This window comes from Balaenoptera physalus (genome assembly GCF_965194825.1).
Source record: "Balaenoptera physalus genome assembly, chromosome: 5".
Taxonomy (NCBI): Eukaryota; Metazoa; Chordata; class Mammalia; order Artiodactyla; family Balaenopteridae; genus Balaenoptera; species Balaenoptera physalus.
Window position 1 is genome coordinate 1,238,962 of NC_138884.1, and position 27,045 is coordinate 1,266,006.

General features: G+C 40.5%; 1 protein-coding gene across 5 annotated transcripts in view; it reads right to left on the reverse strand.

The window, feature by feature from the left end:
* Positions 1-315: 315 nt before the first annotated feature.
* PDGFC (platelet derived growth factor C) overlaps positions 316-27,045 on the reverse strand; it is a 221,391-nt gene continuing 194,661 nt past the window's right edge. For 4 of the 5 annotated variants that reach the window (XM_082461820.1, XM_082461822.1, XM_082461824.1 and 1 more), the window contains 3 exons: positions 17,353-17,560; positions 12,504-12,721; positions 316-5,216 (listed from right to left, as the gene is read on the reverse strand). In XM_082461820.1, coding sequence (XP_082317946.1) covers positions 5,100-5,216; positions 12,504-12,721; positions 17,353-17,560 — 543 coding nt within the window. In that variant the 3' untranslated portion in view covers positions 316-5,099. The remainder of the gene's footprint in view (positions 5,217-12,503; positions 12,722-17,352; positions 17,561-27,045) is intronic. The other variant, XM_082461821.1, reaches the window with a different exon arrangement.

A 27,045-nucleotide genomic window follows, 5' to 3' on the forward strand; every position in this document is an offset into this window, starting at 1 on the left:
CGGCAGCAAAGACAGCGAGCCATCTGCGCCAGCACACGGCACCTGTCACAGGTACTTTCCTCCTGTAGGTTAGAGCAAGACATGGCAAAGACCAAATTCAAACGGGAACATATAGCCACGGCAAAGGTATAGACATCAGCCACTACTACTGGGGACACAACTGAGTCCAGTAATCGTACCATACCACCCATTCATTTATCTATACACTGACAGGCATAGATAGAAATGGTGCGGGCTAGGGTGATAGAATTTTAGATTTTTTTTTTTTTTACTTTATTCCTTGTTTTTTTTTTTTTTTTTTTTTTGAAGGGGGGCTTTATTTCTTTTTTTTTTTTTTTTTTTAATTTTATAGCTACTTTATTTATTTATTTATTTATTTATTTTTGGCTGTGTTGGGTCTTCGGTTCGTGCGAGGGCTTTCTCTAGTTACGGCAAGCGGGGGCCACTCTTCATCGCGGTGCGGGGACCGCTCTTCATCGCGGTGTGCGGGCCCTTCACTATCGCGGCCCCTCCCGCTGCGGGGCACAGGCTCCAGACGCGCAGGCTCAGTAGTTGTGGCTCACGGGCCCAGCCGCTCCGCGGCATGTGGGATCTTCCCAGACCAGGGCTCGAACCCGTGTCCCCTGCACTAGCAGGCAGATTCTCAACCACTGCGCCACCAGGGAAGCCCCGGGGCTTTATTTCTTAAATGCTGCAGTATATAATTTTTAAAAATACTGCACTTGTAATTAAAAAAATAACTTCATTGAGATATAATTTGAACACAAAAATTTCACCCTTTTGAAGTGTGTAACTCAGTGGTTTTTAGTATATTCAAATAACTATCACCACTATCAAATTTCAGAATATTTTCATCACTCCAAAGAGAAAACCTGTACTCACCAATAGTAACTGCCCTTTTACCCCCTTCCACCAGCCACTGGCAAAACACTAGTCCACTTTCTTTCTGTATAGATCTGTCAATCCTGGATATTGCATATAGATGGAATTATACATTCTATGGCCTTTTGTGAATGGCTTCTTCTCCCTAGCATAATGTTTTCAGGGTTCATCCAAGCTGTAGCCTGTATCAGTACTTCTTTGCTTTTTATTGCCTAATAATATTCCATTGTATGGATACACAACATTTTGTTTATCCGTTTATTAGTGGATGGACATTTGGGTGGTTTCTATTTTTTGACTATTATGAAAGATGTTGTTATGAACTGTCTTGTGCAAGACTTTCAATTTTCTTGAGTATATACCCAGGAGTGGAGTTACTGAGTCATAGATTAGGTTTGGGTTTAAGGTTTTGAAGAATTGTGTCACTGTTTTCTGAAGTGGCCACACAATTTTACAATTTGACCAGCAATATACAAAGCTCCAATTTCTCCACGTCCTCGCCAACACCTATTACTGTCTGTCTTTTTGATTCTTGCCTTTCCAGGGGGTGTAAAGTGGTTATCTCACGATTTTAATTTGCATGTCCCTAATGACAAATAAAGTTAGCTATCTTTCTATGTGCTTCTTGGCCATTTGTGTATATATATATATATTTTTGAGAAATGTGTATTCAAGCCCTTTGCTCATTTTTCTATTGAATTAATTATCTTTTTATTGTTGAGTTGTGAGAGTTCTTTATACATTTTAAATGTAAGACCCTAATAAGATATATAAATTGCAAACATTTTTTCACATTACGTGGTTTTTCTTTTCATATTCTTTACGATGTCCTTTGAAGCACAAAAGTTTTTAATTTAATAATGCCCAGTTTATTTTTTTGTCACATGTGCTTTTGGCATCATATCTGAGACAAGATCACCTAATCTAAGGCCCTGAGAATTTTCTCCTATATGTCTTTCTTAAGAGTGTCACATTTCAACTCTTACATTTAGGTCTTTGATTCATTTTGAGTTAATTTCCGTATATGGTGTGGGGTAAGGGTCCAAATTTATTCTTTTGCATGTGGATACCCAGTGGTCCTAGCACCATTTGTTGAAAAAAGAATACCCTTTCACCATTGTATTGTCTTGGCAGCCTGGCCAAAATCAATTGACCATAAATATAAGGGTTTATTTCTGGACTCTCAATTTTCTGCATGTCTAAATGTATTAGACTTACACTATTTCTATAGCTTTGTAGTAAGTTTCAAAGTTGGGAAGTGTGAGTCCTCTAAATTTGTAGTTCTTTTTCAAGATTTCTTAGCTATTTTGGGTCCCTTGCATCTTCATATGCATTTTAGGATCAGCTTTCCTATTTGTTAAAAAAAAAAAAAGCTAGCTGGGATTGCATTTATAATCTTTTAAAATAATGAAGTTATTAATCTTAAAAGCTATATTTCCTACCAAAACACTAAATTTCTTCCTAAAATTTTATATAGATTTAAAGTGAATAAAAATTACTATAATGCCTTAGGAGTTACTAAAGAAATTGGATTTGGTGTAGGTGGCTGTTCAAATGCTTTCTGAAGCAGAGTGCAAAAGTGTATAATGAACATTTTAATACACATAGGAAGAAATTATTGAAATAGATGAGTGCAGAACCATTGGTCCGTAGAGAGTGCTAGCACACGAAACAGAAAGACTCACAGACATAGAGAACAGACTTGCGGTTGCCAAGGGGGAGGGGGTGGGGGAGGGATGGATCGGGAGTTTGGGGTCAGCAGATGCAAACTACTATATATAAGATGGATAAACAACAAGGTCCTACCGTAGAGCACAGGGAGCTATGTTCAATATCCTGGGCTAAACCATAATGGAAAAGAATATGAAAAAGAATGTATTGATACATGTATGTAAACTGAATCACTCTGCAGTACAGCAGAAACCAACACACCATTGTAAATCAACTATACTTCAATAAAATAAATTAAAAATAAACAGTTGGAAATGCTGGATTGAACACAGTTCCACCGATCACTGCTCTTAGATTTCAGAGCCTCTTGACTATGCTAATGAGAGTTGCCAACTGCCCAGAGGGAGAGGCAGTGTAGACCTTCCAGGGGAGCAGTTGGGCTGTATCTAATCAGCCTCCGGGGGGCTGCAACAAAACTATGAAAATACGTCAATAAGACAGAGCATGTATTTTCACTCTTTATTTGTCCTCCACGTGGTTGGGCGCAGGGTAGGACTGCCAGGTGGAAAAGTGCCGGAAAGGGTACTGCCTTGGAAGAAGAGTCTGGGACCTAGATGGCTCCCGGGCAAGTTCAAAGGCAGGGATCAGGCGTTGAAGATACCAGCCTGCATAGAGATCTACCTCTGGAACTGAGGCCGCCACCTGGAGGAGTGCCGTGTAAACTGTGGATCCACATGCCACATGGACCTGGGCTCAGCCCCTCTAGTGTCAGCCGTTGGAAATGAAGACAAGAGTGGAAAGGTACAGGATCCCCGCCCACTGTCAGTTTCATACTACCATATAAGCTATCATCAGGCATTTCATTTACCACACGCAACTCCAAGCCATCTGCAATTTAATTTACCAGCAATTACTATCAAGATGACTGGGAAAAAGAAAACTACTGCTCAAAAGCACTGGAGTCCAGGGGCAGGAAAGTCACACCAGAAATGGTCACTTTTCTGCCTGTCTTTTGAATTGATACCAGCTTTTGCATAATAAAAATCATGGTCACACACAAGTCTGTCGCTTTTGTTTTCTTGGCATTTAAGAGACAAATCTTGCAAACACACACTCAGTTTCTCCCCGAAACAGCTGCATTCTTTTATTTGGTGATTCAATACATTTTTAATTCAAATAGTCACCACTTAACCTAGGCACAATATTAAGCATTTTACAAGCAAAGGATCTGACTGATTTTCTTTTTAATTGCCAAAGAGTATAATAAGTGAATCGGTTAAAGGATATACTTCTGTACATAAAAATATTCATGTATTTATACAAGTGTATGGAACAGAGTTTAAAGACAATCTAACCAGAACATCACAATAAATAGGATGTGGTCCTACAGAACAGCCAAGCATGCTTTGTCAGGAGGCTGTCAAGTCTCTTTTTTCAAGGTGCTTTATGTTCTACTGAGCTAGGCTCACACTTCCCAAAATAACGGTTAAGGGTTAGTAATTCTTGGATCTGGACGTCTACGGGAATATGCTGCTTCTCGCTGGCGTCTCCAATAAGAGGAGTGGAAGATGACATATTTATTTATTTTCCAAGACTCTTTGCAACTTATCAAATTCTATCCATTTCCCATGTCAATATTTTAAAATGCAGACTGATCTAAGCTCTAGCACCATACAAGAAGGAAATACATGTATTTCTGTCAGAGCAACAATATTTTATATCATCTTTGTCCCTCTGGCTATAACCATTCTGTTTAGAAAAATTTACCAAGCTAAAAATAGTTGATCTAGGTTGTCATAAAAAAGAATATTAAATACCTTTGGTAAAAATAGATATATTTAACAAGATTAGAAAAGCAAACAGTTATAATGTCAAAAGGAGACTATAAAAATGTACACAATAACACAAATAAACCAACTTATAAAGTGAAGATAAGGCCACTCTTCTTCTCAGGTTTGTCTGTTCCAAACCGTGGATGGAGGTCTGTTCTTCTAAATGGTAGAAATCTGAGTAAGAAATAGGGAAAATCCAGTCTTTCCTATCAGCGTGACACAAGTTTAATTCATGGCAACACAGTTCTTTTTTAAAACCCACGTTGGTAGAACTTAGAACACTCTGGCTTATGCATGTGAATATGAGAAACAATCCCAGATTTCTGTGATTGTAGGCCCAGAGCAGGGGGCTTTAGAGTTAAGCAAGGCGACAGAACCAGGGGCTTAGGGGCAGTGTCTCCTGTGCTGACATGAACCTAGGCCACATCCAGACAAGAGACACAGACGCAGCCAAGGGCGCACGTGGGGACTTTGCCACCAACTAGGAATCTACAAGGTTCATTCCTTTCCCCGGCGAGGACTTTTCTCCTGTCGTGGGGCCTCTCCTCCAAAGGGCCGTTGCACAACCCCTAATTCTGCGTGGTGTCTCCTCTCTCAGAACACGCTGTAAATCCTGAAGATGAAAGGGCCCTGGAACCAACAGCCAGCCGGGATTGCGGATGGAGATAAGGCACGAGTTCTGTCGCAGTGGCAGCCCCGAGCCACCGCGAGGCGTTATCCCCCGGGGCTCCCCCTGCAAACGCAGTCACACTCCTCGTGGTGCTCCAGGGCCACGTCCGTGAGCGACTTATGCAGCCCTCGGACGCCCGTCTTGGGTCTCAACTGAAGGACCTGAAAGGGAACGATGGAAACCACCTTTAAAATCAGGCCACGTCTGCAACTTCTGATTTCACGGACAAGGTCAATTTCAGACCAGCATCTCGGGGCCCAACAGCGACCTACACATTTTGATTTTTAACCACTGAAGGCAGGATGAACATATTCCCCCAGCCCTCAAAGAAATCACAAATGATCGTCATCACTGTATGAAAGGAAGGACCTTTTAATACCAACAATTTGGAAGGAGGCTGCTGAGAATAGAGAACTATCCTTACACAGAGAACGGACTTGCGGTTGCCAAGGCGGAGGGGGTGGGGAAGGGGTGGCGTGGGAGCTCGGGGTCAGCAGAGGCCAACTATTACGTATAGAACGCATAAACACCAAGGTCCTACGCAGAGCACAGGGAACTATATTCAGTATCCCAGGATAAACCATCACGGAAAAGAATATGAAAAAGAACGTATATATGTGTATAACTGAATCACTTTGCTGTACAGCAGAAATTAGCACAATGTTGTGAATCAACTACACTTCAATAAAATAAATTTAAAAAAAAAGAACCGTCCTTAAATGGAAAGACCCACCATGCCATGCCCTCTTTCCTTTACGCACCTCACTGTATTAGACAGAATTTCACCTTGGTTAGGTGTCTTGGGACCACTAACGCGCAATTCATTTTTCTGTTTGTTGGTTTCTTTCACTCATTCATTTATTCACACACTTAGCAAATATTTATCCTTGAAGCAAGGCAGGCAAGGACTGCGATGCCGTGAAGAGAAACATGGTCTGCAGCTGAGTCTGAGTCAATTATGCCGCTCATTAATGCCCTTGGCTAAAGGTCAAGTCCTCCATCAACTTGATGAGACGGATTACATGTACTTCATAGACATCAGCCTCGGTCACAGCTAACTTTCTGCAGCTGGGTCCTAGTGCACTGTAGACGGTTTGGCAATAATAACAAGAATGTCTCTATTAAGTGAAGTTATTTGCAGTTTGGATGGTTGAGATTCTTAGCCAGAAATACAGCACAACAGACACTGATACTAAACACACCCTTTTCACACCGTGACGGAAGGACACGGCTATGTATTCTATAAGAGACTATCTGACGTATCTGATAAGAACTAACTACTCAATGGGTATTATTACATTTTAGGTCTTATGACAGAAGTGGTAAAGTTTTAGAAATTATGTGGCTTTGGCTTATGAACAAAGCCCAGAGCACAGAATAATATGAAGTTGTCCAGTTTCTCTGCTCTCTGGGTCTGACACGGATAACTTCATAGAGCAACTTCTAAAAGATACTGTTGCTGGAAATATTCATTAATCCAAAAAGGCAAAGGTCAGGTTTTATTACTGTCTTACTTGAAGATTTAAAAAAGAAAAACAGAGAATGGTCCCTCATTTGGAGTATGTGGTCATATTGAAGGTTAATTAGCTAACATTTTTTGAATGCTTACGGGGTGCCAGGCGCCTTAATAATGTTTTTACATACTTTAACTCACAAGAATTCTATGAAGTAATTTACAATTATTACCCCTATTTTACATGTGAGTGAACAGAAGCTTAGAGAGAATGAGTGACACCGCCAGTATCTGTACTTCTGCCAAACAGAAATGATTCAAGTTGCAGTGATGGATACTAATTTCATCAAGACTCAGAATATTACTAGTCATACACTCTATTTATTTAGTAACTTTCTTCCTAGAGAGATAAACTGCAGAATCTTATGATAATGATGAGAAACAGTAAACTTTTAAAGATTTTCTATTACATTTACAATTCCAGAATAAAAATTCCTAAGACTATTATATTAATGTGAAACTGAGCCCAATGAGTATTGAATATAGATCATGCGTTGGTACTGATTTCCTGTTTTTGACCAACATAAGGCGGTGTCAAAACCAACTTCTCTTAAGATGCTGGCGCTATACCTTATTAGCACACTCTCGCTACAAATGGCTTCTGGAATGAGGTTGGGTGGAGATACATTGTGATACTGGCATAGACAATGTCTTTAATTCCTATGTCCACTTGTATACATTTTCCCAGTTGGCAGGGGAAAAATAACTATGAAAGGTAATGGTTAGAGAGGCCGCCATATACAGTCCCGACAGTCAATGACACCAGGCTGCAATCCTACAGTCTTTCCTTCCTCTGCAGTGCTTATGCAACATGCGTTCACCAAATAAACATCCCTTCCCCATGACCCATCTTCATCCACTGATACCTGTGGATATTTACAAATAGCAAAAGAATCTCATAATGTTCCAGTGGTGTTAAGGTCTCGTAGGTGGTGTGGAGGGGTGGGTGATAATTAGTGTTTTCCCTCTTAATTCCCTTTGAAAGGTTGGACTTTGGGAGACAAAGAGAGACTTGGAAGATGACCAGGAGGTCCTAGAAAATGTTAAAGAAGAGAATTTGGCTTTTAGGACATAGCTTACGACACAGAAAAGAAACAAGGTAGAAGCACATCTCACAAAAATGTTGAGGAAGAGGTTCAAACTAAAATTACGAGTCCATGAAAAAAAAATCCAGGGAAAAGCTAAAACCAGAGACTGCAGACAGAATAGATCAGGCACAGAAAGACCCACCAAGGAACGATGCCCAAAATTCTGGGCGGCACAGAACCTTGAGTGATGGGGCTCACTACTCTAATACGGTAATTGAGTGGTATATTTATTTCTCCCAAACAAACAGATCTAAGCAAGAAAACACTAAGTGTTAAGGAAAGAAGTGAAACTAAATATACGAGGATATAAACAAGGTGAAACTCATCATGCTGATTAAGAATGGAAAAAAGAAGCAAATATGTTTCTTTTGTCAGAGTCTCCTATAGATCTTTTGGCCAGAAAGGGAATATGTTCCTACCTCTGGGCAAATTCATTAAATCTTTATCGATCATTTGCCACACTTTAATGAGGCTAGGCACAGGGAGGAAGTAAAGATGAGTGAGACAATCGCTAGCATATACTGAGGGCTTGAAATGTGCCAGACCTCGTTCTAAGCCTTATTCATAATTAGGCACGAGGGGTGACAGCCCACTTCACAGATGGAGAGATCGAGGCCCAGGTCACACAGCTAACAAACGTCAGATTCAAACCTGGATGCCCGGCCTGGGAGTCCCTGCTCTTGAGTGCTACACTGTCATGGGATCTTTACTCTTCATTCTCAATGTGGGAGAAACAAATACAAATAAATAATAATTATGAAATAATAAAAGTTATAGAGATATCTTTAAAGTCCTACACATGCACAGAGGAGGAACGAGTTATGCTGGGATTGGCAGGAAACTCAAAAGTGTTTCAAGGAAGAGGTAACATCTAAGTTTATACGTATGTAAAGCTCGTGTCTTGCTTTTCTGAGAATTCCTATTTGGGAGATGGGGAAATTAAGAAAAAACATTTTTTGTTTTTGGCTAAAATGGCTTCCAATAAAGAGTATCTGGTGACTGATACAAAGAATCAATCTTAATGATACTATTATGCTATAATATTATACCAAAACACTACTACAGTAATATCATTATGTTATATTTTATGAGACTTTTAAGTCTGTAAACTTATTTTGGATACAATGGTTGAACAAAACTCAAGGAAAATGCTAAAGGAAAGCAAAAGAGGGAATAACTCAGTTATATTTGTAGTGGTACAAATGGATACACGTCAGCTTAATGTGCAGGGAAGCTGGTATAATAGAGCTGGATGGAAGAGAGAAAAATTAAAACTCCTAAGCTCTATCTTTGCTTCTGCCTTCTCCATGAAGTGGGATAATCTTTAAACTGAAAATTGGAGCAATGTTCATCAAAAAGAATTAAAGCCCAAGATGGGCTTAACTTTGAATGAGTTAAATCTCTAGATCCAGATTAATGGTTTTTGATGACTTAAGAACTATTTTGAATTATGTTTTCAAAAAATTTCACTTATTTAGGAGTAGTACTAGACTCAGAACTTACTTCCAAAATATAAGACTGAGAAAAATCTAGGCCTCAGAAATCATGAATTACACCAAACAAGTAATCCTTTTTTCATAGGGTAATTTGATGGTTAACAAAATAACTAGCACAGAAAATTTTATAATTCCCATAGAAGAGAACTGAGATGATTGGATTGGAGATATCTATGAGAAATGTGGAATAGGTAACCATATATATTTCTGCACACACACATTAGAGATATTTGTGGGAAACTTGCACTACATGGTCGTACAATTAGATAAGCATTAAGCATCCAAAGTTGTTAAGTGTGGACATGCAGGTTAATACATATAATCAACCCCACCTGAAGACTGGAGAGGCTAAATCAATACCATTCTGGAAGAAGGTCAGTGAGTGTCCAAGCACTGACCATGGCCTTTCCCTGCACAAGAACTTTATCTCAGACTTTAAAACAGAGACTGCACATTCTGGGGCAACTTTCTGGAGAACCCTAAAACTAATGGTATTTGAAAAGAAATTTACAAGTATAGGATGGGGGAGGATACACTTGATCTGAGGACTGATCCAGCTGCCCCAGAAGCATGATACCAACTCAGCATCTGATAAGCTTGTTTAGAAAAGCTCTGGATTTTACAGGTCGTAGCAAGGTGAGTCATAAACCCAAGACTTGTTGGCTAAATCAGGTCCCCAAATACACTTTGCTTAGTAAGTCCCTGCTTTAGAAAGTTCAAAATGAAATGATTTTAGGTGGGGAAAGATCACCCCAGCTTAACTCCTACTCTCACCCTATTCTTTTACATTATGCCAACCAACTCTAAGATCTGCCAATCCTTTAAGGCATTTTAACTTTAACGCACTTTAGAGCTGTCACTGAGCAGGACCCTGTGAGGCCCTCCCAGAGCAGACCTCCTGGCCCGCCCGGCCGCATGTCCTCTGCCTGTCTTTTGTCTGTAGAAAAACTCTAGTCATTTAATCAGAGAAATGAGAAAACACAGAAAGAAAGGAAAACAGTACGGCAAGACAAAATAATAACAGTTTAGTCATTAGGCAAAGTCAAGGACCTTTAGGTCCTCCTCACGGGCTACAGATGATATTCTGAGTCAGGTCCCTTGAGCTGTTTTGCAGATACCAAAACCTCCACCAGGGGGAAGAAGTTACCTGCATGCTGCCCACAAGCATGTAGACCCCAGACCCGTTGGAGCCAGGAGGTTGATGATGTGGACTCCCGATGACCTCATCACCAACCAATCAGAAGAGTGTCCACGAGCTGATCACACACCTCACCCTGTCTTTAAAAACCTGTCCCTGAAAGCCTTTGAGGAGTTGGGGTCTTTTAAGCACTAGCTGCCTGGACTCCTTGTTTGGCACCTGCAATGAATACTGCACTTTCCTTCACCACGACCTGGCTCAGCAGCTTTACTGCCCCGGCAAGCAGACCTGAGTCTGGTTCGGTAACAAAACTACCATGTTAAGGGTTTTTCCTTGACTAGACTCCCAGTTCTCAGAGTAGCAACAAGCCGTCCTCTGGGCAGAGTGGAGCTGGGGCTCCCGCAAGCTCGCGAGGACCTCCTCCTGAACAGGAGTGCAGGCCGTTCCCAGCACAAGGATCTTTAGACGCATGTGGTGTAGAAACGAAAGTGGAGCCTGAGAATGGCAGCCAACAGTCCTACTTTTAACCCAGACTGCCAGTTTTGGATGTCATCTTCTAAAAATTGCCATCTGACAATTGTCAGAGAATAACACCTTTAGGAAAAACCCGAGAGATTATCATAGTTTGCAGATATTTTACAAAGGTTAAGTGTCCTGTGGATGGTTGCAAGTTAATGGTCGATCTAGGATGGAAACAGGGACCTTGTCTGGAACCCACTGCTTTTCTCCCACTTAATCAACTGCCAACACAATACCGGGGAAGAGCCAGGCAGCCAGGTCACGTGAGTGCAGCTTATGACACTACCTGCTCAGATTACCCCACAGATGAGGGTTTCACCGACGTCTTCACTCACAGGAAAAATCATTTCATTTATTAAGTGGGTATTTAGTTTGTGTTATTCTTTTATTTAGCAGAAAAAAATGAAAATGAATGAAGCCATATCCAAATGAAGTCAGGAGGTAGATTTTGGTTTGGTTTTGTGAAAATTAAAGTTGGTAAAAGACATTTTGTAAAAATTGAAGGTGAGCCATCAAGAAGGGATTGCTTCTGGATGTACGAAAGCTAGGTGCTTCTGGGGAGGACTGGAGGGGGGTGGGTATCACCGGGGATAATGACAATTTGAAATGTATAAGCTCTAAGGTCCCCAAGGCTCTGAAAAACAATAATTACTAACATTTAATATTGTATTTTCCTTAATTCCATGGACTAAAGGGAAGGATGAAGACTCCATAAAAAGCTTAACATACTATTTGGGGCACCATGAATAAGAGGAAGCTATAAATGATGAAGTAACAGGAAGTATAATTATGAATGTGTCCCTTGGAATTTATGTGCCCGAATTGCCCCAAATGGAAAAATAAATATTAAAGATCTTTATTTTCTCCAAAATAGACCATAATTTACCTCCAAGTTTGGCTTTAAAATATTTTCCCTTCATATTTTGAAGAGGTGAAAAGTTTCACCCATTTTCCCCCCTGGAAAAACACAGTTCCTTTTTTGTATGAGACAGAAAACCTCCACTGAGTACCCATGATGTTCTGTCAGAGGACAAGCTTTCTAAATCCTTGATGACTGGTTTCCTGAGTTCAAGGTCCTAATTAAAAAACAGGGACTTCCCTGGTGGCGCAGTGGTTAAGAATCCGCCTGCCAATGCAGGGGACACGGGTTTGAGCCCTGGTCCGGGAAGATCCCACATGCCACGGAGCAACGAAGCTCGTGCGCCACAACTACTGAGCCTGCGCTCTGGAGCCCACAAGCCACAACTACTGAGCCCACGTGCCACAACTACTGAGCCTGCACTCTAGAGCCCGTGAGCCACAACTACTGAACCTGCGCTCTAGAGCTCACGAGCCACAACTATTGAGCCCGCGCGCCACAACTACTGAAGCCCGCACGCCTAGAGCCCGTGCTCCGCAACAAGAGAAGCCACTGCAATGAGAAGCCCGCGCACCGCAACGAAGAGTAGACCCTGCTCGCCGCAACTAGAGAAAGCCCGCGTGCAGCAACGAAGACCCAATGCAGCCAAAAATAAATAAAGAAAATAAATAAATTTAAAATAATAATAATAATAATAAATGAAAACTTGAGCTCTTTGGTAAACCCTGGTTTTGTCTGGTCTGGTTTTCGGGAAGACGACATCTCCTTTCTAAACCAAAATCCACTTCAGAGAGGCTGGCCTGTCACCTTTCGGGAAGGGGAAGGCTGTCCGTACCTCGTGATACTTCTTGGTGACTTTGCTGGGGACACACTGACACTCGCTGCAGCTGTGCAGGCAGCAGGCGCAGTTCCCGCCGCAGCGCTTCACCAGGAGGCAGCCCGGCCAGAAGACGGTGTCGGTCCTCTTGAGCTCCTCCCGGATGGACACGGAGAAGTTGCGAGGCGTGCAGCTATAGAGCCGCACCTCTTCCTTGAGCAGGTTCAGGCCCAGCACTGCACGGCACACAGGGGAGCAGAGGAAGAGGGGGTCACGCTCTGAGCCTTGCGATCTCACCAAGCACCCTCGCGCTCGCTCTCGCACACAGAAATCCAGCCCATCTCACGAACAATCGCCCCAACAGGAACCCTGATTATTTAACTGGGTCTTAGGGCGACGCAGCTCGCAGGCTGGACTTTCCCTTCTATGGCAAACAGAGCTTCCTTGTGACCCAGGGACGGATGAAGGGATGGCATTGTGCAGTGTTGAGGATGGAGCCTACAGAAGAGTTACCAGCTATAAACAGGAAACTTTCTAGAGAAAAAGGGGGCTACACCTTTTAACCTTTGGAAAAAAGTAAACAAGGGGGGCGTGGGAGGGAAGAATAGAATGTAAGACGAAAGCTTTGATGAAAAAACAGATGCGATTTTTAGAAGGATGACAAGCTCCCGCAATGAATGAAGAACAACGTACAGACACTTGTCGACAGAACCTTCTATAATCTTCCTGGCAACAAGAATCATAGAGTGTGAAAAGGAAATGAAGTAAATGAATTTCTGAGGACGGCTGAGTGGACCAGGATTGGGAAAAGGACACGTTTTAAAGGCGCAGAAGTTGTTGGAAAGCACTGCTTCTGGCCCGTTGAGAAATTTTTGGACTTGGAAATTGAGCTTAACTAGACTCCTTTTCTACTCTCCTGAAGGGCAGAAGAAATGTCTAATTTATAACCACTGGCTCTATTCTTTTAGTAACTTAGTTAACTATGCTGTGTTTTATTCTTTAAGAGAGTACCTACATGTGAAGACTAAACCAAATAGCCTTTCATTAGATTGTTGCAGTACATTCTAAAGAACCATTGTTTTTAACTACAAAACGACACCGCCTCAGTTAAATTATATCAAAATAACACATCATGTTTAACATGAGCTTATATATAACATATGAAGTAGCTGATAATTATTAGGATAAGCAATTCTAATAGGATTTTAATTTCTGCTTTATAGCTTTGCCTTTTTTCCCCTAGAAATATTCAAATACAAGCAATTCCAGTAAAAGTGAAGTTTTGAATAACATATAATTCATCAGAGCTTTTTTCCTTCAAACGCAAAGTTTTTATTAAAATTTAGGAATACTATCTAAAATATACTAAATCTGGTTAAATACCTTTTCAGTAATATTGGCAACATTATATATAATATTTTCTGGTTAAAGATAGCTTCAGATAATAATAATCACTACATAACCCAGTCTTAAAAATTAAGACATTTTAAAATACTTTTAAAGTGACAAGGTAATTAGGAATCAAATGCTTGTTTTCTTAGCTCGGTTATTCTTGGGTATGTGGCCAAGTTTTTCTAAAATGTCAAAGGAAGCCAATGTAAGTATTTTCAAGAAATATATTACAGCTTATGCAAATGCAATTGTCAATTATAAGCACACATAAACCATATGGTTGACTAAAACCTTGGTTAAGTAAGGGAAACACGGAGGAAATGCTAATTCAATAAGTTCATTTCAACATCTTATTCAGCTAGAAATTATTTTTTCCAACTCAAGAGAAAATCACGGTTTTATTTGAGTATCTAAAGATTTCCCTTTCATCTGAAAAATGACCCTGTGACAGTAAAGCTTTTAAATATTTAAGAGGAAAAGAGTTCATTCTTTCGAGGGCCATTAAAGAGAAGCTTATCTCTAATAAAATTAATGAGATAATTAGGTTAAATGATGTCACGTATTTTACCTCATTTCATTTTGCCGAACCCTAACCTATGTCTATATACGTACACACAGCTCTTTCACTGTCAAAGCTGTATATGAGCTTCTTTGAATCTTGTCGCTAGAAGTTAACATCTAGGCAAGGAGAGAGAAAACCTAAACCAGGCACACACATACAAAGGCCAGTTGCCAAAGTTTTTAATGCTTATTTAAGATTTATACTTCTTTAGAATGTGAATGAAGCTCTTAGCTTTCAAAGGATATTCATCTACCTTAAAGAGTTTTAAACATACTATTTCATGAAACTAGAAAATGAGTCTGTATATGTTTGCTTTAAAATGTTTACTTAACCACAATAAAAGGTTAGATGGATTTCCCAAGTGAACCAAGTTATGATACCTGCTACAATGTGAAAATTTAAACAGACTTTCAACTTAGCTTCCACTCATCGATCATGTTTGACACAAAAGTCAAAAGCCCTTTTTAAGTACTAGTTAAGCCTGACTTAAAAAATACGGGTTTTTCTTTTCTGTAGTAGTAAGGTATGAATGAACACGCTGAACCAGAGGAAGAAAGGGAAAATAAAGAAAAGGAAAGACATTAATACAGTCCCCTCTGGGCTAAAAATACAAGTAAGGACTTTACACTTAGCATATGTTATTTGAAATTTATGCTTCCTGCTTCTAGGGCTTCAAATCATCTAAGCATCATTAGAATAAGTCATGTGACTATGATTGGTGTCACAAATTCTCCAAACATTGGGTAGAACATCTTAGTCAAAAAACAAAGAGAGAGAGAGAGATCATGCACCAACACATACGTTTTAATAACTTAACTGTAATACTGTGGACGTTTCCCTCTGCAAAATATTTGTAAAGTAAACTTAGCCTTCAGATGCTTTATTTCCTTTTCATAACAAGCTCCTAAGACAGTACATGCATTAGCTTGTCTTCCTAAAGAATGACGATTTGAAGCCTGTCGTCAATAAAAATTGTTTTTCTAATGCCTATTTTCTTGTTCGGATTCATAAATATTGCAAGTTTTCCTAAAAAGAATAACACTGATTGAAAAAAATTATGATCACGTTTTACTTTGTCAGTGTTCATTCTTTTCAGACACTCAGCCCAAGGATATTCTATTAACGTAATGCAATCTGAGGGTGGTCTTTCTAAGATGAATGTGGTAACGCTGTGATATGTTTATTCTGTGGAAAATCTATCTCAATCTCTAATTAGAAGCTTTTAAATGTTTTACTCCTCCTCCCTTTGTAGAAAGACTCTTGGGAGGGGAGTTGGTTTTGTCTATAGAGATGTTATCCCACACCTGCATTTTAGTTTATGTAGAGTTCCAAAAATATACACTGCTTTGCTCACACTTACTGTATGCTTAAAAAGTTAATAGTTTTGGCAAACTGCAAAGGGCTTCAATTTGGAAAGTGTTAAATGAATATTTGAAAGATCTGGTTCAGCGCTGGGCCTTTTAAATTACACCCTAGCCTCCGGCCAAATCTTCACTGAGCACCGCGTGAGAGGTACAGGCATAAAGGCAGGGATAGAGGGGAGATTTTCAGGCTCGTATCCCAAGATCGGCTGTCAAAAAACTAGATCTGAGCTCAACCCGGTTGACTCCCTCTGCTTCTTACAGATCCACAGGATAATCTACCTCAAATTTGCTAACAAAGGCTCTATTCAGGGGCGTTTCAGCCAGCCTTGCAAATCTTCATCTTCCCCTTCCTAAGTGGGAGGGAAGGGAAGTGTTGTTGTTGGTGAGTTATTTATCACGATCACGTCCTATAAATATGTAACCGTTTTCAGCATCTGGACAAGATTCAGCTGCCTCTGGACGTGAACAGCGATTTCCAGTATCGCTGAGAGGAAACCAGGGCTGCTGGTCCAGCAGAATACCGTGCTGGGCAAGTCCGAACATGATCCTCTGAGATGTAAGTCCTGATCAGAAGGGCTGCAAGAGAGGGCAGGAATCGGGTTTCTTTCTGACCAGTCTGATGCAATCTGCCCCTGTGAGTCGCTCAAATTAACTAAACACTCTGCTTTCTACAGACTTTCTGCCCTCCATTCTCTAAAGGAACCCTGGGTAGATTTCAAAGTTTCTGACAGACTGAAACAGATTGTCTGAGGGCTTTATAACTACCCAGTTACGTTTTCATTTGCGTTTGAGAGGGATGCTTTCCAAGTTTAGGGTGACTAGGAAAGTTACCTGACCTGAGAACAGATTCAGCTAACATTATTTCCAATCTCTTGACCATGTGGAATTAAGTTTAATTATCAACACTTTCACTCTTGAAGGGAGATGTGCTCATAGGATCAAAAGTGATCATTTCAGAAGCATCTTTACATAGAAAAAATTATCATGGTGTGAGCTCCTTTAGAGCATTATTTTCTTACAGTGACTTCTATCTTGGAAACTACAGTTCTGTGTTCTGGGGAGCCACTGTTATTTTTCATATTATTTAGAAAAGTTTCTAGGCTTAGGAAATGGAAATTGATATAATCCTGACTCATGGGGGCATGGTGGATACAGATTTTAATAGAGCTTTCCCCTTTTCTAGCCCTAAACCAGGCTTAGCAGCTACGATAATCTCCCTTGAATCTCTGAATCAATATACCCCAAATATTAAGTTTGAATAAGCAATGTTTCTTGTGAAATGTAGCACGGGACTTCATCAAAATGATATTTTTGAATTAAAGAAATAACAGGAATTTTCAGCAAAAGCATCTCTTTTAATCTTCCAAACCCTCCTTTTATATGTATTCTTATTTAATATGTAAATATGCTCAAATGTTAAGAGGGTGGATTATTTAAACTTGTCGGGGAAGAATTTTAAACCCTCCTCATTAGAAGGTATGGCAGAAGAATCGGAAACATCAGCTGCTAAGAAACTTAAATGAGGTTCTAACCTGAAGAGAGAGCTTACCTCTGGATTTTCTTCCAAACACAAAAGCCTTGCCCAGCAGTTGCCAGGTGGGCCTGTATAGATCTTCTAAGTCCAGCTGCCATCTATCTGGTTCAAGATACCGAATCAGATCTTCCAAGGTGCTAAAGGCAGTGACAGCATTGTTAAGCAGGTCCAGTGGCAAAGCTGCAGCGGGTAGCATGGAAGGACTCACAGTTTCTGTGAACTGCTGAAAGTAAAACGAATCCAGTGTCAGACGGCAACCGTTTTAAAAACGACGTGCTCCTTCTGGACTCACGCACGAGGTTAGGTAGGCAGACTAAGGCCGAAAACACCTGGAAGTGAAATTGTATTCAACCCCAGTGAGCAGTAAACTACTCTGCAAAGACTTCATGCAGATGAACTTGGACGGAGTTTCTGTGGGAAAAGATTTCCAATGGGCAAGACATTCACTTTCGTTACCACAAACCATGGTAGGTGTGGGTATCTGTTGTTTACACGAAACAGAAGATGTCTCCGTAGTTCAGTTATGGACTTAACAACGGAAGCCGTAACCGAGTTTACCAAATTTTTCTTTTGTTTTCAACTTTTCATCCTCCTCATTCTGGAAAATCACCTGGGAGTTATACAAATGTGTGTCAGAGGAATTAAAAATTTAATGTAAAGTAATTAACCCATAAAGAATAAGAAAAAACATATAAGTGAAAAGCTAAAGCCTTTGACGTTGGAGAAGAACTTGTTAATCAAGATAGAAAACACCCAAACCATAAAAGAGAACTTTGATAAATTTGCCTCAATTTTTTGTAATAAGCAGAGTTAAAATACAGACACTGGGAGAACACCTCGGCAAACCATATACCTGTCACAGGACAGAGTATACGGAAAAAAACCACCTCAATAGAAAATGGACAAATTCCAGACAAGAAGCTTGAATGGCCACTAGACATATGAAAACATGCTAAAATTCATTAGTTATCAGAGAAATGCAAAAGAAAGTGAGATATTTCACGTACAAAAAAAGAGATACTATTTCACTTACAGGAGATGGGCGAGCATTGAAAGGAAAGGATTGCCAAGGATGTGGGTAAATTGGAATTTTTCTGGTCTGCCTGCAGAAGTGAGTATATATTGGTATCACTGTAGTTAATGTAACTGATGTACACAGGATGCTAAAGTTGAAGATGGATATGTCCCACGTCCCTGTAATTCACTTTTGAGGTTATATCCTTTTATTTGTGCACGCGGAAATATGTGCACATGAATATCAATTCATCACAGTGTTGAAAGGGAGAAAAACTGCAAACCACCTAAATGCTCATGTAAAGAGCAATGGATGAAAATACACCATTTTAAAAGGCAAGCACCAGAAGGAGGTAATAATTTCAGGAAAAGTTCATTAAGAAGCACCCTCCTCCCCTCCCCAATTTTTAAAGTGGACTAAAAGTGGGGAGTGGTAGATTAGAACTGAAATCAAAACAGGCAAAATAATACAGGAACAAATGCTCCACTTAATATTTTTAATTTATCTATTTGTTTATCTGCAGAAGAAGAAGAAAAAGGAATAGTATGGAATAAAACATTTATGTTGACAGATGTTTATTATAGTAATGTTTATAATAACAAAAAGTTGGTCACAATCTAAATTTACAATAGTGGAATAGTTAATGACCCTGCAGTCATAAACTGAAATAGTGGGACAGGCATTAAAAACGAGGCCCTCTAGCAAGATGTGGAGCAACCTAAATGTCCATCGACAGATGAATGAATAAAGAAGACATGGTACATGTATACGGTGGAATACTACTCAGCCATAAACAAGAAGGAAATAATGCCATTTGCGGCAACATGGACGGACCTAGAGATTGTCATAGTGAGTGAGGTAAGTCAGACAGAGAAAGACGAATACCATATGACATCACTTATATGTGGAATCTAAAATATGACACAAATGAACTTACTTACAAAAGAGAAACAGACTCACAGACATAGAGAACAAACTTAGGATTACCAAAGTGGAAAGCGGGGCAGGGGGGGAGGATAAATGAGGAGTTTGGGATTAACAGATACAGGATATTAGATATAAAATAGATTAACCAACAAGGACCTACTGTATAGCACAGGGAACTCTATTCAATACCCTGTATTAAGCTATAATGGAAAATAATCTGAAAAAAGAAGATGTATATATATGTATTACTGAATCACTTTGCTGTGCAACAGAAATTAACACAACACTGTAAATCAACTATACAGCAATAAAAAAAATGAGGTCTTCTAGGATTTTTTTATTAAAAAAGAAATGCCTAATATGTAGTAAATGACAAGAAATCCAAGCTATGTAAACACAGCATTATTATACCATGATTTCAACATCCATACATACATTGAAACAAAACAAAGAAAAATCAAAAGCGCCTAAAATGTGGAGTGTTCGTCTATAGTTTTAATGAGAATGGGTGATTTTCAGTTTCTTCCTTATACCTACCCATATTTTCAGCATTTTCTATAGTAAGTAGGGATTCTTTCCAGCGATCAGGTAAAAACGATAACATTTGCTATAATTAGAAAAAACTATCCTATCAGCTCTTCCTTTTCATCCTCATTACTCAGATACAGGGCAGACCCTGAAAACGATGGGCTACATTTAGCAGTCTCTAACTTTGTCTCCCTGCCTTGACTCTTTCTTATTCCTTTTATTCTATGCTGCATAGTCCTGGGTTAATCTACCTAAAATAAGTTATCGCTGCTCACGGGATGAATTTGGACAGACGCCTGGAGTGATTTCTCATCTGGAAGATAAAATCCAAATTCCTCACCCTGCACTAAGGACCCGCACCACCTGACCTTCGCTCACCTTTCGCATCTAATCTTCCACTCATCACAGACGGGCACATTCTGTGCCCATCAATCTAGTCTCCTCACTGGCTGCTACACATGCCATATTCCTCTGACCTTGACCTTGCACTCCTCCCCATGCTAATGTTGCTGCCCCGCTCCCATGGGCAAAACTCTCCGTCTTGTGAGCCACATGATAAATCTTCACCATTTTTAACAGCCTTCCTTGAAACCCGATGCATCCATGAAACCTTCCCGAGTAACAGGGCCACTGCTTCCCCAAACACCTCAATTGGGTCAATTTGGAAAAGACCCTCTCCAGGCTATCCTGTGGACACATGGCTTGAAAAGCAGAGGATACTCCGCCAAATCAGAAAAAAAGGGCGTCCATTCTCTGGGGCAGACCCAGCCCCTGCTGGGACTCATAGCTTTGTGGGTCCCGAGCCCCTCTTGCCCACGGTGGTGGTGGGGTTTATAGAGGATAATCAGCAGAAATGAATGTGGCAGCTTTGGTCAACACTGATTTCATTCTTATTTTAAAGATCTACTTTCAATAATGTCAAGATTCTGGCTAAAATATTAGCACTAAGATGTTTTTCCATTGTTCTATCCAACTTTTAAGAGTAGAAAGCACATTTAATATATTCCTCTTTACTACCAGAATGTTTTTAATTGTCCAAGAAATGCAATATTGCTTTGATAGAGAGTACTATTGTGACTGATGAGTACAGTATGGATATAAATAAGCAATTCTCTAATAAAAGTGTTCATTACTAATTTAACCAATTTGGTGAATATTGATTAAATTTATAATGTGAAAAACTTGATGCAACGGTTTTGCATATTTTTAAACTATAAGCCAAAATGTGTATGTTTATGTAAAGTGAAAAGAGTCAGTATTACTCAAAGGATAACTGAGTTATGACTGTGATGATACAAAACAAATCAAACGTGTCAATCTGCACACAGAGGGTAAGAGTAGAGAAAGCCTATACAAAAAGTATACAGTATTCATTAAAGTGTCAGAGTGTAGATGTATAGTGTAGGCATGATATAAAATTGTTATTTATGCTCTGGGGTTGGCTTATTTTGCTTCCAAGTCTGTTGGAAATGTATAGAGCATTCCTTCAAGAACAATGAAAAGTTCCAACTGAAATGAGGACCCCTGAGATAAAGTTTAATGTAGTTACACAGAAAAAGAAAAACAAAATAAGTCTGTAATGTTGGACAAACAGAATATGCCCATCTTGGGTTCAATGAAGTATCAGAATATCAATCCCCTCGAATGACAAAGGGGAAAAAAACAACTTGGCAAATGTTACTGCATGCAGATAATTGGTTGATGTTATAAATCTCCACACTTCTACATATTTAAATTAAAATAAGACAATGCTTAAAAAAGATAACCTCATACACACAGGCGCACACACAGCAGTTCCCACCCAAAAGAAACAGGAGGCGAGAATTAACTCACTTCCTCTGGATTCAAAGATTCAATCCCGGGACAGAACAGAGGAAGCAGTGCTTTTCTTTTTTAAGGGCTTCCTCATGACTGTCACCCACCCACTGGTTCAAGGAACAATCAAATTGTTCACTTTTGAAGTTCTGCTTTTCTAAGTTGTCTAAAGGGATTTTTCAGAGAAAAGGGGGGCAGTGGAAAAAAAAAAGTTAGAGGGAAAAATATCTTCTACTTTTTTTTAAGCTTTAGTTTCTCCTCTAACTAAGAACTCCTCTTTCTGGTACAAGCCTAGAGGCTTTGCTCTCATATTTAGTGTCTAGAAAATTCTACCAATATCTTTGCTGTGTAAAAGTACTTACGATTGGGCTAAGTGCCTCGAATTGAATTGGATTTGCCTATTCCCCACTCCCCAGCTCTCTCAGTCGCCACGAAAATAGATGCTTATCACTAAGCCACGGGTTGTGTTGGCTATTTAGTGGGTGCCAATGTTCAGAAACAAAAAGCAGAGTTTCTTGGCTTCTGTGATGTACATAGCTAATTAAATCAATACCCCTACTTCAGTAAGCCAGAGAAAAGCTTTTCTGCTATTCTCTTCGGTGTAGCAGCAATAACCTGGGTGGATAACCTAATCCTAGTCTAGACTCTTTTGGCTATATGACTTTGTAAGGACAGATCCTGAAAGAGGAGAAAAGAGCTCTGAAATCTCTATGCAATGAGTTGTCCTGTCAAACCATTTCTAGAATGTCAGGACCATGTGTAATGATCCTATACAAGATGAGGTCTTTGTAATTCCTTGGTGAGGGTCGTTCTGAGTGGCAGCATGACACGAGCAAACAGCCCTGACCAGGAGTCGGGGAGCCTGCACTTACCCCTGAAGCTACTACATCAGGAGAGGGAATTTCAGCAAATACTGTAACCCATGTGAGCCTCAGTTTTCCCCTCTGTGAAGCATGGCTGCTTGAACCCAGTGACCTTTAAGATTCTTTCCAGCTTTTACATTGAAGAATTCCATGTAATTGTGGGATACAAGAGGGCCCGTTTTCTCCACACCCTTGCCAGCACCTGCTATCTCTTGTCTTCTTGATGACGGCCATCCTAACAGGTGTGAGGAGATACCTCACTGTGGTTTTGACCTGCATTTCCCTGACGATGAGCGATGTTGGGCATCTTTTCATGTACTGTTGGCCATTTGTACACCTTCTTTGGAAAAATGTTTGTTAAGTTCCTCTGCCCATTTCATAATTGGATTTTTGTTTGGTTTGGTTGGTTATTGAGTTGTATGAGTTCTTTATACATTTTGGATATCAACCCTTGTCCAGTACTTGGTTTGCAAACATTTTGTCCCATTTCACAGGTTGCCTTTTCATTTTGTTGAGTGCTTCTTTTGATGTGCAGAAGCTTTTTTAGTTTGATCAAGTCCTACTTGTTTGATTTTTGCTTTGGTTGCTGTGCTTTTGGTGTCGTTTCCAAAAAATCCTTATGAACCGTTAGTGGGAAGGTAACTTTGTCTAGCCACTATGGAAAACAGTATGGAAGGTCAGCAAAAAATGAAAAATAGAGCTACCATCTGATCCAGCAATCCCAGTTCTGGGCTTGTAAGAAGAAGAAATTTGTAAGAAGAGGTCCTTGAAAAAAGAGGAAATTTGGACACAGATACGCACAGAGGAAAGACCACGTGAAGACACACGGAGAAGGTGTTCCTCTACAAGCCAAGGAGAGAGGCCTCAGAAGAAGTCAATCCTGCTGACACCTTGATCTCCAACTTGCAGCCTCCAGAACCGTGAGAAAATGAATTTTGTTGTTCAAGCCACCCAGCCTGTGGTACTTTGTAGCAGCAGCCCCGGCAAACTAAAACATGCTGTCATGGAATTCCCAACTTCATATCGACCAGAGCGGCAAACGAAGGTTAATATTATACGGTGTCCATTAAGTCATTTAACAAACATTTATTAAAAAGCCCATCATGTGGGTGCTGTGAGAAAAACCGACCAAAATTCTTGCCCTTGGGAAGCTTAACCTTTACAAACCAAGTATTTTGTTTCACAGGAGAGACTTTTTCCCTTTGCCAAAACAAAGCCAAACTGAGAATTTGCTATTACGAATCACATAAGCAACTCAGCAAGGATCAAACAAATCCTGGTGAGTGTGGACCCTAAAAAGGGAACTTAATATGAAAGAATAACTGAAAAACAAACATATTTCTACTTTTATTACTGAAACATAATGGGCAGCCCATGTGTTTGGACAAAGTAAGGGCCACGGTGAATCGGTGTTACAAGCTCAAGACAGCAAGTAAGTTTCTCTGTTGACTTCTCCAGGTTCATTTAAAAAATCAACATCTTAGTGGTTTTGTATTTTCTTACGGCTACTTAGATACCTTCTGCATTAATTATCATCTTCTTTTTTAGAAAAAGAAAAGCGGACTTCCTATTTGGAAGAGTACTATCCGAACTGCTTATAATTCCACAATAAATACCCAGCTTGAGAAAACCGCAGCTTGTCTTTCTATTAGTATTTCTGTGGTGAGTGCAAATTTAGAAATATAACATTGACAATGAACCTTCCCTGGACAAATACACACACACCAATGTTTACCTTGAGTAGCATAGCAACTGCTGCAAAATGTTTAGGGCCTACGGAGATTTATGCTGCAGCTTTCCGAGCCAAGGCATACAGGACATTTCAAACTGATAAGGGGGCTTTACTTCATTCATACCTAACAGAAGGGTTAGGAATGCGGATTAGGTTTTACTGTTGTAGTTATTAAAAACAAAAGAACAACAAAGTAATCATCCAGGTGTGGGAAGAGAAGAAAAAAGAAAAGTTCAGCCTTGCAGCCTTGCTTTACATCACTTTGAAAGGTGTCTCCAGTCTCCGTTACACCATGTCAAGCTGATATATTGAATATAGGGCTGCCTTTTAAAGAGCTTAAGAAGCAGACGGGGCCTGCAGACAAAAATTTCTGCCAGGAACGACTGACGGGCAGTGCCGCAAAGACACAAGAATGCTCTGGAACAATTCATTTAAACACCCTTCTTCCTCCTTTCCCCCTGCTCTTATCTGAATCTGTCCCAAAAGTTATCTGGGTTATGTTTTTAAATGATTTTAAAGCCAGCAAAGAAAATCAGATGCTTGCATTCCTACTGCAGAACAGATGTTTTAATACTGTGTGGGTGAGGCAGATTATATATTTAAGTGAGAAATCCTAGGGAAAGTGGCCAAGTGTATTCATGTCGTGTCTCAACACTGAGCAGCGCTTACTCAAGAGAGCATGGCAATGGAATAAACCTTGATTTGTCTACACAGCTGATCCCAGCGACCGACCGTCCAGGCTGAAAAGGGAACCATGTTTACCCTCCAGCACTTAAAAGCTGTCACGTCAAGGCTCAAAACTGAAGCTGACCTTCCCGGAGTTTCAGGGTTTCAGGCAAACCCTGAGTAGCAGCTGTGTTCTGTCTGGGCCCAAATATGGGAAAAGAGATGGCTAGCTTTGTTAAAATTAAAAAAAAAAAAAAAAAAGCCGAATGGTTATGTTATAAGCACAGTTTCTTACTAAATTAGTGGATGAGACTCTTACCGGCCCAGTGTTCCTATCGGTGCGAAACTTGAGAACCGCTGCCATCTGACTAGACTTACAAATTACAGCACCATTACCCCAACTCCTCCCCACCTAAAGTTCCTGGTCTGAGGTCACCCCAGTTAAAGGGTGGGAGGTCTCCTGGAAGCCAGCGCTTTCCCGAGACAGCTGACTGCGGGCTGGTGAATCAGAGTCAACACACAGAGTTTTCCACTTCCTAGGTAAAACTGTCAATTAGCAGTAATGAACCAGCCTGAAAGCTAGGATTCCATGGGGCAACTAAATAACACGGCACCGAGGACTTTTTCCACAATGGCATCTGCGGGCGAAGCCAAAATGAAGGGTTCTTTCCTACTGAGATTTTTAAAAGGATTCCTCTGAATCAAAAAATGTGACAGGCCCTAAAAAGCTGAGCCAACATCTACAGCTACTATAGCGTTTGACGACAAAGCACCACGCGACTTTTCCCCTAATCTTGTTATACTGAATGCTTGCGGATTTGCTTGGTTTCAGTGCTCAAGAAAGGACCCACAGGAAGGCACTTCACAGGAAAGAGAAGGTGAGCTAAGAACTGTTAGAAGAAAAACACGCCTTCCCCGAAACACTAGAATTAACGTGCACCTCAAACCGTAATCCTTAAGGCTCTTTCTTACAGAAATTTCTCTTGCAGCTCCATATTTATTCAATGCATCATTTAACAGCCATTAAGGGAAATTTTCGGAATGCTTTGTGGGGATCTAGCTGAGAAATGGCGCCTGTATTGGCTGATATTTTCAATTATCTGTTCAATAAGCTTAATAGTCAGGTAAGACCCTCAACCTCATTCAGATTTTATATGGGTGGAAGACTTTATTTTGGGCAAGAAACAATAGTATAAGTTATTTATTTTAATTTTTATAAATTTATTTATTTATTTATGGCTGTGTTGGGTCTTCGTTTCTGTGCGAGAGCTTTCTCTAGCTGCGGCAAGCAGGGGCCACTCTTCACCGCGGTGCGCGGGCCTCTCACTATCGCGGCCTCTCTTGTTGCGGAGCACAGGCTCCAGACGCGCAGGCTCAGTAGTTGTGGCGCACGGGCCTAGTTGCTCCGCTGCATGTGGGATCTTCCCAGACCAGGGCTCGAACCCATGTCTCCTGCACCGGCAGGCAGATTCTCAACCACTGCGCCACCAGGGAAGCCCCAAGTTATTTATTTTAAAATGGCCTGCCAATATAATGAGTGTGAGCTAGTAGCTGAAACTGGGCGTAGTAATAAAAAATCCCTCAGAAAGTTACTTTGAGGGGAAAAATGAGATAATCTAATGGAAATAATCAGTGTGTACGTAAAGTATGAAGGTCCCCGGTGACACCCCACCCCTCAAGGCTGAATCTAAGAGTCCATTTTCTGTCTCCATGACGACACCAGGCTCTGCAGACTTGCTTCCCACTTGGAGAGATGCTTCTCCTTAGCTGTGCTTGCTGGGTCCACCCCACCTCCAGTCTGTCCAAGCTTGGACCTCATCTATCTTCTGTCTGCGTTCCTTCCTTTAGTGACCTCAGAGTTTCGAGGCACTCCCTCCAACTTACACACTACCACCATCCTCCTCTCTGTAACCTGTACCCTGTGCTTCCTCAGTAGATGGACCCCATCGTGTGGAGTTGTTCTTCACTCCTCTCCTGTGCCTTCACCCCGCATCCCACCTTATCTCGGCTCTACCACCAGACTAGGGTTAGAATCTGTGATCATCTGATTTACAGTAAGAAATATGGATTTGGTCTTCATCCTGTTTCTTCAGAGTTCCTAAAATCCTTGGAATTGCCGAAGTGATGAGAGCAATAAGGGTGTCTTTTGTGGTGTTAATGAG